General features: G+C 36.4%; 1 protein-coding gene across 5 annotated transcripts in view; it reads left to right on the forward strand.

Annotated features, from left to right (window-relative positions):
• Positions 1 to 16866, forward strand: part of LOC145688206 (carboxy-terminal kinesin 2-like) — a 233128-nt gene that overhangs the window by 33949 nt on the left and 182313 nt on the right. For all 5 annotated transcript variants that reach the window (XM_081762093.1, XM_081762097.1, XM_081762094.1 and 2 more), the window contains 2 exons: positions 2047 to 2325; positions 10450 to 10566. In XM_081762093.1, the coding sequence (XP_081618219.1) occupies positions 2047 to 2325; positions 10450 to 10566 (396 nt within the window). The remainder of the gene's footprint in view (positions 1 to 2046; positions 2326 to 10449; positions 10567 to 16866) is intronic.

Genomic DNA, 16866 nt, shown 5'->3' on the forward strand with positions numbered 1-16866 from the left:
GCTAACTAGGCGCTCGTGGAACGAGGATGGCGAGGTCAGTATGATAGATTCAAACCCCATTAAAATCATAGCAGCAGGTATGAGTGTGAAAAAAAAAAAAAAAAAAAAAAAAAAAAGAAAAGAAACACGTTAAAATTAAAGATAGTCAAGCAACTAATTCACAAGTTGTATCACAGAGCAAGACCTGGAGTACTTGTCCCTCAACTAAGTGAGCTTTTATACAGTGGCAAAGCGTAATTCCACAAGTAGGGTAGGCCCGATTAACTAAAAACACAAATAATATTTAATGTATCATAAAATGTTTAAAATTATGGCCAGAATTCTATTTTCCGTATTGAGAAAAAATAAAACAAAAACAAATCTAATAATTTTAAAGAACTTTGTTAGCTATGTTTCTAACACTATTTAGAGTTAAATTTACGTAGTAGTTTTTTGTTTAACAAGAAAGAATGAATATTTATATAAACAAAAGTGGACGGAAAGTAGTCTATTATTATTATTATTATTATTATTATTATTATTATTATTATTATGATTATTATTATTATTATTATTACAAGTCACGTAAATTGACTTATACGTATGTTTATTCTGACGTTAATGTTTAGTTTGTTTAGTTGGAGTAGCTTGGAAGCTATGGAATGGAAAAAAGAATTTTTTATTTTTACCGTTAACTAATCAGATGAGGCCTCTGTAAGGGGTTACTAGGGAAAACGTGGTTTTCATAAATCAACATTCTGAATTGGCAACAGTGCTGATGTCTCAGTGCATCAAAAGGTGTGTTAAGGATCTCTCTACATTATGCAATTCCTGAAAACAATGAAAAAGAAACTTTGAAATTATCATGATAAAACTTTCACTTACACGCACCCGGCAACATTGCTATTAATCACGAACTGAATTGTAAATCCAATTTCCGAAAGGATTGTGCGGAGTAATTTGTCATTTGGAAGGGGGCCATTGCCCCTTGCAACCCTTTTCTCGCAAAAGTTTCAAAACCCGTATTTCCTATTTTGAAGTCATCTTTGTATCGGAAGAGTTTCTTTTCTTTAAAGTGATCCTTTTTTGAAAAGGGGCCCTTTGCCCCCTTAACCTATTTTCCGAAAGAGACGAGAAAAAAAAAATACGTGTCGATTTATTTTCGGTCTAGTATATATATGTCAAGTTTGAAGAAAATCGGATGACGAGAAACCCTTGTGAAGCTATCTGCTTTACACTTTCACTGTCTGGACTTGACTGGGCTTTGCCCCAAAGTATTCAATTTGACCTTTTAACCTTGAGAGTGGCCCTAGATGGCTGGTTCGGTTTTTGGATCTCGGTATTGACCTAAGGTACCTATATACCAAAATGGAGCCCCCTAGTTGTTATAAGTATAAAATTATCTTGTTTAGAGAGAAACGTATTTCACCCCATTTGCGAATTTGTATAGTTCGTACCTCGCCATATTATGTCCTTGTTTAGTAGCAACGTGCATAGGATGTATTTCACATGTCACAAAATTCAGGAAAACATTTCCCTGTAAGCAGATCTGAGGAAACATAGAAGGATCTAAGTTTCCTTTTTGGACTTAAACTGTGGAAGGTTGGTCAGGCTTTTCAGAAGTGTAACAATTTTGAATTGACCTGTGGATCGTTGTCGTTTGTATCAGTATTAACCGTTTTTAGGCCTTATCTTATATTGCCTCGATGCTAATTTTTAATTATTTATTTATTTATTAAAGAACACACATTTAGACAAATTATAGCTGGAATATGTAACAAGCAACAAAATTTTGGGTATAAAAGATTTATGACTTGTTGCCATAGTACATACATACACACTGTAGCTCTTACATTAGTTGAGGATTCCTCTCTATCAAATACAAGATAGTGAGTACTGGAATGTTTAATATCTCTTGAGAATGTGCCATCATATAGCACTTGTTAACAATTCTTTTATTAATGGATGCATTAAAAATGAATGGAACGATTTTAACTAAGTACAAGTAATGGGGAGCACTTAGACTAATTGCGCGGACAACGTAGTAACTAATATTTTCTTTTGTAGAACCCAAGACTAGTAGATCCAAAATTCCAGTCAAAGGAAAAGAGAGTACCAGAGAGGCTGCTAAGGAGCCACAGCGTAGCCACGGAGATGGGGCCGTGATACAGAGCGTACCAGGGAGCAGCCGCTCTAAGAAACAAACAGGCAGCAAACAGCAAATGGTTACTCAGGGTACGGCAGGTAGTAGCCGTGGTTATAAAACAGGTGCTATTGATGTTGGTGGAGGTGGACCAAAAAAGCCCATTAGTACTCGCACAACGAAATATCCTGAGCCAAAATCTGGTAAGTAACTTTTTGTTAAATGATTAGTAAGTTTCAAAAATAATATGGCTTATTGTAGATAATTACATTGTTAAACTTGATATGAGTTTTCAGTAAATACACATCAGGATATCCTGAAATAGTTTGGGTTCTTAGGGAGATCTCAAATTCAAAACTCTAATGTTGTGCCTCATGAACTTGAATCTGTAAAATTTGACTTTCTCGCTCTATGGCAGTCATTTCCAATTGGCCGATGTAACTGTGTTGTACACCTTTACTCCTGGAGCAGTGATGGATAAACAGCTAGAGCAGAAGATCGAGGGGAAGAGGGAGCGAAAGAATGGAATAGAGAAGTGTTAGTGTCTGATGAAGACGACGTTAAGTTGTCGAAACTGTTACACTGAATTTAGTTTTTAATAAACAAGTGTATATACTCTGGTCAGAAGTGTTTATTATTTCTCAAGTTTAACAATGTAATTATCAACAATAAGGAGAACGCATACACGATATTTGTCTTAGGCGTTTATCTCAATTGCATTATAGCTAACTACGACTGTTTTTGTAAATGTCTTTTCATCTTTAAAAGGATCAATTTAAACAGCTCACAAAATAAGGTAAAGAACGACTCAACACACGTTTCTCAACTTTACTAGAAGTTGGAAACAGTGAGGCCAATGGAATAAGCTTAGACGTCAAATAACATGAAAGCTTGGTAACGCGACATGGCCGAGTAGAAGTGGGTGACTCATCATCGCCTAGGCTATACCACAATAGGTATTAACGTGAAGTTTAGACGAAATACTCCTTTCGTCACAAAGGTAAGGAATGAAGAAGGATTTTTGGATATATTCTATAGGGGGTAAAGGAGAATTGAAAATTTCCTTCAAGAATAATGTATTTCATGGTTTCCTGGCATTAGAGAGATAAAATTCGGCATATGAATTCTCCATTAACCCTTATCCGGGCAACCGGGGCCTTCCAGGCCCGGTACCTAATTTTTTTGAATTTCTCACTAACCGTACATATTTCGATGACATAAAATTTTGAATTCTTCTATCCTTAGTCGAAGTTAAAATCATGAACATATCGAGTTGGTAAAGCTAATGGAATTTTAAAAAAAAAAAAAAAAAAAAAAAATTAACAATCTTTTCCTGACGTAACCGGCAACCGGGGCCTTAGTGGCCCCGTACAACTTTAATGCAATTCCTGTGATATATATAAGATCAAATGTCACATAATTATATATTGAACACGTAGCTATTGTAACCTAACAGCATGTGTTGATATTATTATCTTGTTTACTTACTTCGTAGAAATGTTTTGAATAAGCAAGCAGAAATAATGAACCAATATTTGTATCCTAATTGTTGTGCTAACAACAGTGCCGTGCTGTGAGGGGAAAGAGCGGTGCGACGGACCTACGCGTCAAAGTAAGGGGAGCGCAAAATTCTCGTATATAATGTTACTCATGGTAAGAAAATGCATGTGCACATATATAAAAGGGAAGAGAAAAATAATAAAAAGTGCTCAAAATCATGGAAAAGCAAGGTTTATTTTTGAAAATCTTCCCATGGTGGCGCTTAGCGGTTGATATGCCGACATCATTCAAATGCATGTTGGTGCTGTACTCTCGCTCTGGGCGCACGTTTTCCACGGCACGGCACTGGCTAACAGTGAGTATACAACTACCATTGTTCAAAGGGATTACAATCAGGCAATCCAAAGGCAAATAAAGCTGTGGTTCTTCTATCTACACCGCGGTGGCTCAGTTGTGGAGCGTTCACCTTTGGTGCATGAGGTCCCTGGGTTAATCCCAGTTCGCGCCAAGTGAACTTTGTGATGGACAGACACCGTGTGCGTGGGTTTCTTCGGGTTTCTCCCGTTTCCTCTCACTTTCTTCATTTCACCATTTCACTCATCTCTCATCATTACAGTCTCCTTTAGCATAGATGACATAGCTGTGGGACGTAAAACTCAAAGATTTCATTTCATTTCATTTCTTCTATCTATAATGCATAATGATAACACTATTGTGAAGGAAAATGATAATAAACTAGAGGTACTACAGTATAACAAAACTGAGGGAGGTGTAGATTTCTTGGACCAGCTTGTATATGCATATATAACAAAAAAAAAAGGCGAATTAATCGATGGCGTTTTGCATTTTTTATGAACTGCTTAGATGTCTGTGGCGTGGCTGCTTATGACGTGTGGACAAATACTCACCCCGAGTGGCATGTTGGTGCTCATAATATAAGAAAACTTTTCCTGGTTGATGTCGCAGAAAGTCTTGTGCTAGACCATATCCAAAGAAGATCCAAGGGTCTGTAAAATACAATTCTCACAACTATAAAGCAAATCTCGCCTGAAATACAACCACTATCATCAACAAAGGCGGATACCAAGAAGAGTAAGATATGCCACCTTTGTCCGTGGACTAAAAGTCGCAGACAAAAGCAAGTTTGCGACGTTTGCTGTAAACCCGTGTGCAACTAACAAAGCAAGACAACCACGACTTGCTAAAAATGTAAAAGAGACTAAGAAATTCCTCCATCTGGATACAAGACACGTGGGAAAAGGACACTTGAAAGTTGAAATGAAAATCAAGTAAAACATACAAAGTGTTGGAAACAAGAGGAACTATTATGTACGTATATAACTTTGTTTTTACATACATATTTGTACACTGTAAATTATAAAATTTGAAATACACTTTGAATTACAAAAGATGTATATTCTAGATTAGTCGGAAAGGTATGTGACAATAGGGTTTGAATTTTGCGTGTTCTGCACTTAAAATATGTACCTAGGTACTGGGCCTGACAGGCCCCGGTTTCCCGTCTACGTTACAAAATTGTCTTGCCCGGAGAAGGGTTAAAAAGAAGTGAATACGTGTTTCAGCATTTTCAAAAATTTCATTCCAAAGAAGAGGATATTTATAAAATCCTGAAATTTTCCTTTGTTTAATCAAAGATGCGGAATGTGAAGTTGTTCTTTGAAAACAGCATAGTACGGAAAAGTTATGCACAGATGTATATAGTAACCGTGCAAAATTTTGGTCAGATTGGGCATCTTCAGGTGCCACCGGCGCCATCTTTCCGCACCCATACAAAACTAGGCATTTTTACGCTTTTACAATGAATTTTTTAATATTTTCGTTAAACAATAAAACAATAAGTTGTAACAATAAAGAATACACTAAAGTTTTCCTTTTCTGGTTTTAAACATTTGATTAAATAACGTTTTCAAAGATATTGCCATCTTAACCCCCGATGTCCGTCAAAAGGGATTTTTTGAGCAAAATTCCTTTTAAACAGCGGCTTATTGTACTAGTTCACCATAAAATCCATTTTTTGCATTAATACAGTGAAACCTCTCTAAAGCGGACAGCCGTGGGGAATCAAAAATTGTCCGCTATAGAGAGGTGTCCGCCTTACAGAGGCTTCAATATTTTCTTACGTAAATTAGTAATCAAGATATGTAATTAGAAAAAAAAAGTATGTTTGCATAAATCGTGTATTTACGAATATTACCAAATGTTACGCCATCCAATACTCTATGTTCGAGGCACAACATTGAAATAAGAAAAAAAAAAAAAAAAAAAAACTTGTCTTCTGCTTGGTTAGAGATTCCAGACGGATAGTAGCATAACATGTCATACCAAACGGCGGGCAACTGTCAATCACTTTTGTGTCTAAAACAGCTTGGGTGGGAGTGGGATGCAAGCAAAGGATATGAGCGTGTTGATAAACAGAGACGCATCATCTGGGTTGCTGAGCAGACAGTTGAGGAAGCTAAATGTTACATTTCTTCCTTGGTGACACATATATGAATTACTAAAAATGAATTTTTACTATATTTTTTAACTTGTTTCTAGAGAAAGTGTCCGTAATACGGAGGTAAATAATATCTATAAAAGATAGAAAAGCCTGTCCGTGTCCGTACTAGAGAGTGTCTGCTTTAAAGAGGTTTTGCCAATATGTTTTTTCCTATTGCAGTGTTTGGGGATTACAAAATATGTCCGTTACGCGAGGTGTCCGCTAGTAGAGGTTTCACTGTAGTTTTTTTTTTTTTTTTTACTTCGATTTTTTTAAATACAATAATTGCAGTGTTCTTAGATCAACATTTCATGTCGATATTTGAGGAAAGTTTATATATGCTTGTTGCTTGTACTTGTTGATTTGGCTAGTTTATTTGGATTTTAACAAAGAGGCCATATTAGACGTGGATCTACAGCTTAATATGGGATCTGAACTACATGAGCTCCTGCCGGCCATCTAACTCGGGTCTCCCGCGCAAAAGGCACGCACGTTAACCATATAGCCACAGGAAGTTCTCGGTTGTACTGAATCTCGTCTAGAGTTCTGTTCCCATATTGATGTGAGGAGACAATTCCACATTCGTTTTCAATCATTTAATCAAATTGTGTACTTTCGTACGATTTTGCACGACTAGAAGGACGTAAGTAGAATTTATCTTACAGATTTTATGAGAATCATAGAATTTCAATGTTTGTATAGTTTTTTTTATATAGACATTTTTTTCTTTCTTGAGTTAGTGAGTTTACTCCATAATCAACACTTCTGCTGAAGAAGGAAGTACAAAAGGAAGAATGAAAACTACTTGCCCAATTTTGTAGCACCAAGACATGAATTGCATAACTTGACCGACATATGAAGCCATTATGCGTTACTGTTTCCCGGTTGTAGTGTTCCAGATGCAAGAGAGGCAAGTGCTACAGGAATTACTGGCGAGTGAGGAACAAAATGCGAAAAAAAAAATAATAATCGAGGAACGCATTATCAATATCTCGTTATAAATTCATGCCAATAATTCGTCCATACTACATAAATAGAAAAAGAAATAAATTGAAGACCAAGGCTTTTCAAAGTTTTGTAATATCCTTTAAAAGTCGAGCGAAGACCCTCTTCAGTATATGTACATGCAACGTAAATCTGTTCAAGTTCACTAGCGAAATAAGTAGGAAGGTCTTAGCAATTAAGCATGATTTTGTTACTGATGAGACAGAAAGATGGTCTTCCGAGTTTAGGTAAGTGTACTTTAATAAGAAGAAAACAAACCAATGAAGAGGAAGGAAAGAAGGTAATTCAGTCGGAAATTTTACAACATGTAAAGTCTGCTTCTTTTATACTTCATCTTTTCAATTTCAAATGGAACTGGAAGACTCTGACTTTGTGCCTCAATTTAATGAACAGACACCACCAGAAAGAAGTTTATAAGTCAGAGATACCCAATGCTACACCCCAAATGCTCATTAGGTTAGCTGCATTTGCAGATGTATACGACTCGATAGGAGTGTCTTCTAGGAATGCATCTAGAACTGCAAATTCCCCGTTAAAACACTGGTGTTAATACGGTCCATCGACTAAACATGATACATCAAAAGTGACTGACAAAAGTAAAGTGCCAAGAAAGATGCAAAGAAAATGTAAAATTAGTGAAAAATAGTTTAAAATTATCAGTATTAAAGCGGTCTGTTTGGATGTAATGAAAAGTAGAACTGGACATTGAATATATTTTCTTGCCTAACTAACACCACCTTTCTGATAAAACAGCTGTTTCCTTTCTCATTAGAACTTTCACAGTCAACTGTTGAAATCTGCTATCTTTCACGATGAAGCTTTGACTTACTTCACATTTTCTTTGAACAGATTGAATTGTCTACATCTGGTTCTTATTGTCTTAGTAGTTTTTGACAATTACCTAGACCACTGTAACTTTCAGATGTCCCAACTATTAAACAAGTAAATATTGGGAGAACATTTCACAAGCTAATTGTAACCTGTTGTGCTCGCAGACCCACAGTCAAAATACATGGTCACGTCACATCACTTTTTGGTATACCCATCGATATTAAAATAAATATTTTAGATTATTTAAAGGATATTAATATGAAAATTGAGAATTTAAGGATTGCTGGCTGTGATGGGGCTGTGGCTAACACAAAATCAAACGGAGATGCTATTCGTGTGATAGAAGAAGAGACGGAAAATCAATACAATGATGTATTTACAAGCTGCATGGTAACGAACTTCCTCTCCATCGCATGTTGCATTATCTAAATAGAAATTTATCAAGACCGTACTCATTTTCATACTTTATCGGTAAATAACTCATACGAGAAACTACCAGCATTCAAATTCAAAAGGGTTCAGTTATATTCTAATTTCAGCCTACCTTGACAAGTTATCTAATGTGAGTTACGAGTTGCTTATCAATTCTTGCCTCTTAGGTGAGATGGTAGTTGACAGTAGTAACAAAGTATATCTCAGCACGGATCAACCGCAATTTTTAAACATTTTTCTGAGCTGTCCGAAGTGGAGAAAGAAGCAAAACTGGTCGAGACAGAATTGATGGAAGAAATTAGGGAAGTTTGTAGCAGAGAAGAATTTAATTGAGACATCAGACTACAAAAATTAAAATGTGCCAAAACATGGACGGTTGGGCTGGGCATGGGTAGAACTCAACATATAATCCCCCCCCCCCCCTCGTGGCCAGTTCTGGGTTGTATCTATTAAGAGATAAACGAAGAAGTGTTCAATCGAAGCATCATACAGAGATTTGTCATTTGTAAATAAAAAGCCAACATCCTGAACTCAGTATTTTCGCTTTGAAGCAGTTCTGACGGAAATTGAGAGCTAAAATGGCAATAGTTTTAAAAATGTTAATTCATCGAATGTTTGAAACCAGAAGAGGAAACTTACATATTTTTTTAATAATTATAACCCTTCCCTTAACGAAAATAACGAAGAAATGTCTCTAAAAAGCATAAAAAATTCTTGTTTTGCATGGGCGTCGAAAAATGACACCAGTCAGTGGCACATCAAGATGTCCGATTTGACGCAATTTTTTTACGTTTACTATGCACATGTGTACAAACTTTTCTGTACTAGGCTGTTAAAATAAAAAGTTTGAAAGTGTCATTTTCGACCCAGTTTAATCTCCAGTGGATAGCCGGATTAATTTCATCCGACTCTTGATCTTTAAACACGGGATACGTCGATAGGACCTCTAGGATGGTGGGAAGTGTTGGCATGTGAAAATAATCAATAAAGACCTTTATTAGTGTAAAATTCATAATTGTCGGGGTCGTTGAGATTATTAGTCGCACTTCCGATAGCACGATAGCGTTAAAGTCTAAGTTCAACCCTCATTGGCAAGGGGAGTAAGAATTAGTGAAAAATGTTTAAATGACCGAGGTAGTGTCGGGTTCGGTAAGCTATTAGCATTCAATCGCGATAACATTTAATCTCAAATTTAGGCATGAACGAGCATCTCAGCTGGATTAGTAATTTCAGGCGTTGCTCATATATTTGGATGTATGTGTATGTATCTGTATTTCAGCTTAACTCCGGATCGTCCGGAACAGTTTCAACGAGACTTACACATAAGACTTCTAATCTGAAAAATGCATTGAGAGAATAAATGGTAGGAGTTAAAAGAAGTGACTTAAAAATAATGTAAAACGACTGATATTAGTGCGCAATCCATATTAATCGGAGTCTTTGAAATGAATAGTGTCGTTTTAATCCAAGTTCAGCCCCATCGGCAAACGGGTGGGTGGGATTATAATTGAATGTCAAAAATGACTGAGATGTGTGTCGAATTTATAGTTTTCGGGATCGTGAAAACTACTGACTCGTTGGAAATGACTTTTAGAAGATAATTAGTACCTACCCACTTCAAGCTGGGTTTTTAAATCATATCGCTTTGATTAAAGACCTATTCTGTGGGGATAGGATGTCTCAATATATATGTCAAAAGTAGTGAATCTTCTGTATTTTTATCATTACACTTTCATTTAGTTAAATATCTTAAGGAAGAAGGATATTTAAATATTTCCCATAAACCTATTCGCGAAGAACTGGAATTTAAGCTAGTATCAAATAAAGACTTTCACTTAAAGAAAATTGATAGTAGGTGAATTAGAGTGATCTATAATATTACTTTCGTAGATTAAGTGATACATTTATTTTGTATGTTAAAGTCGGTCTCAGTTAGCTACTCGTAAACTGATTATAATAGTATAGTTGCCTTTATTTAGTTATTATTATTACGTTTAAATTGGTTCCATTCAAGTCTGCTGAATGTCAATAGACCTTGTTTACAATTTTTGTCTTTCAGAGATGTCAAGTATTACTTCGTCGGTCGTTGGGCGAAAAAGACCTGCGCCAGCTGGTGGTCCTGCACCAATACCATTGAAGCGCCAGGCTAAAGCAATTCCTGCAGCATCCTCAACTGGTAAGCTATTACACGAAATAAGTAATAAGCGCTATTGTTTTAGTGAGATTTCAATCGAAATTAAGTGATGCATGGTAAGGAAAGTACGATATTGTGAAAGCTCTATCAGAAGCCTTCAAATAATGATTCTTTATATATATATAATGCGTATATGTGTGTATGTTAGACATTCTGCTATTCAGCATGATCTTGGTGTCATCTTTGATTCAAAACTCACATTCTCTGACCACATCTCCTCAATACTTAAGAATTCAATGCGCATGTTGGGGCTTCTTTATCGATTTACTGTACTACGCTCTGTTTCCTCATTAGCAACTTTTTATAAAACTTTAATAGCGCCCAAGATCGAATACTGTTCTCCCATGTGAGTCATGACAACACCTACACATCTTTCCAGACTTGATCCTATCCTCAATTCCTTTATTGCTATAGTCCGTTTTCGTGTTCGAATATTTTCTAAGAAGGAACTCCTGCGACATCTTAATATCCAGACCCCGGGAATACGCAGAAATAGAGACCTGAAATTTCTTTATAAAATAGTTAATGGAAACATAAGATCGGACACATTACTTCAGGAACTATCCGTACATTTCCCTTCCCGCGTAACCCGGAAGACCTACCTATTCCATATTGCCCGCCCTAGGTTGACAGTTATACAGAGGTCTCTTTTTTATAGAATACCGAACTATTATAATCAAGTAACAACTGATGTGGACATTTTATAGAGCTAACCGCTATTTGAAAGAGCAGTTAAACGAGTTTTGATGGAATATTATTACTTTTACACTCTTTGTCGATACTTTTTTTTTTGTCTTGTTTTTTTCTTTCTTTTGTTAACATTTCCCTGTGTAAAATGGCAAAGTTATACTGTATCTGGGAATTTGTTCAATAAATAAATGTTTCTGCATAACTCGGAAATGCCTGGAGCAATTTCAACCACACTTGGTCATATATTACTTACAGTCTGGAAAACAGTACTGTGAGGTTAGAAGCCCCTTGGCACACTTAGGGGGAGAGGGAAGGGGTGACAAAATGGTCGGAAACGACCTACATTAGTGTCGAATTCACAGTTGTCAGGGTCGCTAATACGAATTAAGGAAGTTCCAATGCTTTTGAAGTCCAAGTTCAGACCGTAGTGGAGGTAAGAATCCCCCAAGAACATTTAGAGGGGAGCAGGAGAGTGACATATAAAAATGGTCGAAATGAACAGTGATAATCCAGATGTCGTTTGAATACAAATTCAGTCCCCATTAGTACTCCCGAGGGGAGGAAATGGTGATGTATAAAAATAATTTAAAAGAACCGTTATTAAGAGTAGGAGGAATGGAAGAAAGTTACATAAAATTGAAAACGACTGATATTAGTAGAGTCCGTAGTTTTCGGGGTCCCTAAGTTGTTTGGTGACACTATCTATACCATCGAAGTTACGTTTAACCCCATTTAACGCTTTTGGGGCGGTTGGGAGGGGTTGACATGTAAAAATAATCGAAATTACTGATACTAGTGCTGAATCCATAGTTCTCGGTGTCACTGACATTAATAGTCACACTCCCGATAGCTTTAAAGTTCAAAGAAGAAGTGAAAAATAAAATGTCTCAAATCACTGAGATTAGTGTCGAGTCCATCGAGTCCATAGTTTTCGGGTTTGCCGAGCTGATAGGTCAAAATCGCTTTGACATTTAATATCAAGTTCAGGCGTGAACGGGCATGTCAGCTGGGTTGGGAATTTATGGGGTCAGCGCCCAAGACTTTGTTCGCATACCTAAATACCTTATTTGCACGAATATAGGCAGCATGTAAACCTTTGACACGAGATTATAGAAAAAGTAAATATAGATACACTTCTAAATTTACGAGAAAGTTGTGTGTTGTAGCTTTTGAAGTGTGTATCAATCATCCATTCAGAGCTAGTGTAAGACAATTCTGTATCATGAACAAAGCAACTTCTACGACAGGAGGTAGTTAACAACGTGCACCAGTGTCGGAAGTGTGCCGTTTGATTTTGGCTGCTTGGCAGTCAATATCGCAAGAACTTGTCATGAAAAGTTTCACATAAATTGGAATTTCATATAACCTTGATGGGATTGAAGATGACCTTTTTTGTGATAGTAACTCTGAGCAGAATTCTGGATCGTGTAGTGAGGGTGAAGAATCAGATGCTGGTAATGCTGATATGGTGGAAAGTAACTGTGCTTGATTTGGGTGGGTACAAACAAGCTGACGCAGTTTTGCTAAACAAAGTTTGTGATGTTTACTCCATAGGATGGTAATCCAAGTAGAGAAAACTTTACAGTAGATAGTCATTAATTGAATTTTTCTCCCGAGCGTTAACGAAGAAACAAGTTATCACAAAACGATAGCTTCTTCCACGGCTAACTACACATAGGCGAAAATTCAAATAACAACCTTAAACTGACAAATAAGACAAAACTTCAGCATCATTTAACATGAAAATTAATTGAACACTGCAAAAATTTACTTGTATCAATATATTGCACCATGCATGACAAGGCGAAGAACACGAGGCAGTACTTTCCGGACACAAATAACGTAAATGATACACACAAATATGAAGTTGTTTAATAAAATTATTGTACTTACATCTCCTTAAAATAGACAGGCCCTTTTATACTTACAGAAATATATTGGTAATCTTAAATATCGCAGATGAAAAAGGATACAATATTTGTCTTAATTTTAGATTAATTCATTGCTTCAGTGTTTGTAACGTGCTGTCCTTCAGTCAGTGTCTGCGCGCCCAATGATGGCTGCTTCCCGTAAATTCTCTCTTATTCTCGCGGCTCGCGCGAGTTCCACCTACTAAGATGACGTAATCACAGGTAGGGCTGTGATTGGCTGCCGTTGGTTGCCAAGAGCGTCGGCTGCTTCGTGTGCTGGATATTGCTATCCGTGCGAGAATGCATAGCGCTGGTGTAAATATAGCAGTCTTTTTAAAATAAAAGGAAACTAAATTATCTGAAACGGGTACACCAAAAATAATGCACAAATGAGTTTATCACAAGTTGCTTTTCTTTTTTAAAGAACAGATAGTGTATATAAATATACCGTATATATTAGGTAGGTTTTTCTGCTATTTTCTTCTGAAGTCTTTGATGGTTTACAAAAGTAACTGCAGTAAACTCATAATGGTACTAATTTCAATCCAGAAGTTACGTGTATGTGTCATTTTGAAATTTACGATTTATTATTTTAGGGGAGAAATCTCGATTATAGGCCGCACCATAATTTTCCATGCCAAAATTTAGGGAAAAAATTGCGGCCTATATTCGCGCAAATACGGTATATTTGGATATATTGTTATGCAGCGTAGCTCCGGAACGTCTGGATCAATTTTAGCTAAACTTGGTAGATATATGACTTTCAAACTGGCCAAATAATTAGGGAGTAAGACATCTCATGGGTAGGTAATTGGAAGAAGTGACTTGTAAAATTAATGCAAAACGACTAATATTAGTGCCTAATTCATATTAGTCGTGGTCGCTAAAATGATTGTTCCCAATGCCGTTTAAGTCCAAGTTCAACCCTATCGGCAGAGGATGGAGAGGTGAAAAAATGTTTAAAAAAAAATACTGAGATTTGTGTCGATTTTCATAGTTTTCAGGATCCTGAAAACGGCTGACCCGTTTTAAGTGACTTTTGGGAGATATATATAGTATCCACTTCAAATTGACCTTTTTAATCATATCAATTTGATTAAAGGTGTATTCTGTGCAGGTAAGTTGTTTCAATAATTATGCCTAAAGAAGATTATATTCTGTACTAAGGGGAAAGGGAATTTAAATATTTCCCATAAACTTGTTCCCTCCTTTCGAAGAACGGACATTTCACCTAGTTATACAATATTATTAGCGTATAAATACCTTATATTGTATTTGGTCGTTTCCCCTAGGCAAGCGATGAAGTCTAGGGGAAACGATCAACCATTCAACTGCGCATACAATCGCAACAGTATCATTCTGCCATATAAATGCTATACTGAGTTCCTTTCTTATATCCCTCTTTTCGGGAATCAAACTTTCTATCCGAGATTTGACTCCGAGAAGGGAATACAGAACAATCGGAAATTAAAGCGCAATACTAAAAGAGAATCTTTGATCTAACCGACAACAATTATGGAGTAATTTTATTACACTGGAATAAAATCGAACAAATAATTATCTTTTCAATTTTTGTTTATTGGCAATTAATTATTTAGTTCAGATTCGAATGGAAAACTCATATATATATATATATATATATATATATATATATATATATATATATATATAAAAAGAACAGATAGTAAATATCGAAAATAGGGAGCTTGATAGAACGATAATTCTATCAAAACTACGTTAATCTACATTCTGTTTCAATTCAACACTATTTTAGTTAAAGATAATACCATTATAACCATTAGAAGTACCATGAATGAAACAATACTAACTTTACTGACCAATAACTTCATTACTCAAGCTGTTAAGAAAGTAATTAAATATATGGTTTTAATAACTTCACTAAAATCAAACTGGTTTCACAAAATTAAATATTCGTTTCAACGTACAATTTACCCATTTTCAGCCCGACGGAAAATTGCGAGTGCAAATATCCTAACATGTTGGGTTGTTCGACCGAATTTGTGCGAATGGAACATCGTCTGCAGTCCAAGCGATGCAGTTTTCGACGCGGGAAATGTATATAGAAGCAATTTTTAGGGGAAAATACGAGCATATCAAGTGCAGTTATAATATAGGAAAGACATGAACAACACAAAATAGATTGAAAGCGTGGAACAGCCGATGGTGTATAGACTATGTGAATGAAACAAAGGCTGTAACGCGACGTTGCCATGTACTAAAGAGATGTATTTGAGCAGATGCACTACATCACGATCAGGTAGCAAATATATTTCGTTTTTTGCTTTAACGTGGTAGACAAAATGTGACATCATCATTACCCTTTCATCTGCTAACAGCATTGAAGGAGAACTCGGAGCACCACCTTCAAATGCCATAAACGTTGTCCCTTAGCGTAGTATTATATTTAATCTAAGTATTTGTACCGATGATAATAGCATTGTGAATACAATATTATTCAGTAATCAAGAGAGTCCTAAACTTAAGATTGAACCCATTATTATGTATATGTGTTTAACCATTCTCTCTGCTAAAATGCCCACATTTATTTGTAACCACTTATTTTCATTTTGTATTATATTATCAATTATCGAGTTCCATCCTAGTGTAAAGTAAATAAGTGAAGTGGGCAGTGGTATCTTTATTACTCTCTAGGGGAAACTTAAAACCTTTGCCAACGGAATGTGAATTCTTTAATCGGCAGAAAAAATAACTTTATTTTGACCAGGCTCATTGCTATGGGTGACTAGAGTACTCCCTACTACCGCTTTCAGCACCCCTGAAACTTTCAGTTTATGTTGATATGTATGTATAAATTTAAGGTGAGCTAAGCTCAACCCTCAAAAATGATCTCGTCAACTCTCCCACCCCCACCCCGTGTCTCAGTGTTGTGGCTACGAACCTGGTTTTGACATAGTAGCATAGTAAGACAGAAAGTGGAAATTATTTCTTTCTATTTAAGTGATAAGTGTGAGACACATTACTTTAATTCACAAAATTTCAGATCCGGTAGAGATATTTGAGTTTGTAGTTCGCATTCGGTTACACTGGAGGTGCAGAGACTTACTACTAAATTATAATATAATTTTCATTACATTATTTGAAAATAAGCTCAGTTTCAATCTGGGAACCTAGAAAATTTGATATATATGAACTGTAGTCGAAAGATTATAGGTGGTCCCGCGTAGCGCAGTCACTAACGCCCTCGCCTTGTCCCGGGTTCGATTCCCGGTGGGGGCATTCGGTCGAAAAAGTGTAACAGCTTTTTCAGGCCAGCCACCTTGAATGAGGTTTTCCTGGGTTTTCCTCATTCACACCAGGCAAATGCCGGGGCGGTACCTAACTTATAGGTCCCAGGCTTCTTCCTTCCTGCCCCAATTCTTTTTTCCTTCCCTTCCCCCGGACAGTGTGCTCGCCGAGGGACGTCATCCCTCAGACGTGACGGGCTAAATGGCCATAAGATGCCGAGAGCCCAGAAATCTAAATCCCTAAATCGAAAGATTATAACCAAAATATGGATACGGTTAATACTTGAGAAATAATTGTGACAAGACATGAGCAACTTCATGTCGACAATCCGGAAAGCTGCTCTAGGATTGGCTTCCCCTGAGCTTTGCCTTTCGGGGAAAAGAAAGGTTCACTGAGTCCGAACATGTAAAACGTG

The sequence above is a fragment of the Thermobia domestica genome, chromosome 6 (genome assembly GCF_964235325.1).
Source record: "Thermobia domestica chromosome 6, izTheDome1.hap1.1, whole genome shotgun sequence".
In the NCBI taxonomy this organism is placed as follows: Eukaryota; Metazoa; Arthropoda; class Insecta; order Zygentoma; family Lepismatidae; genus Thermobia; species Thermobia domestica.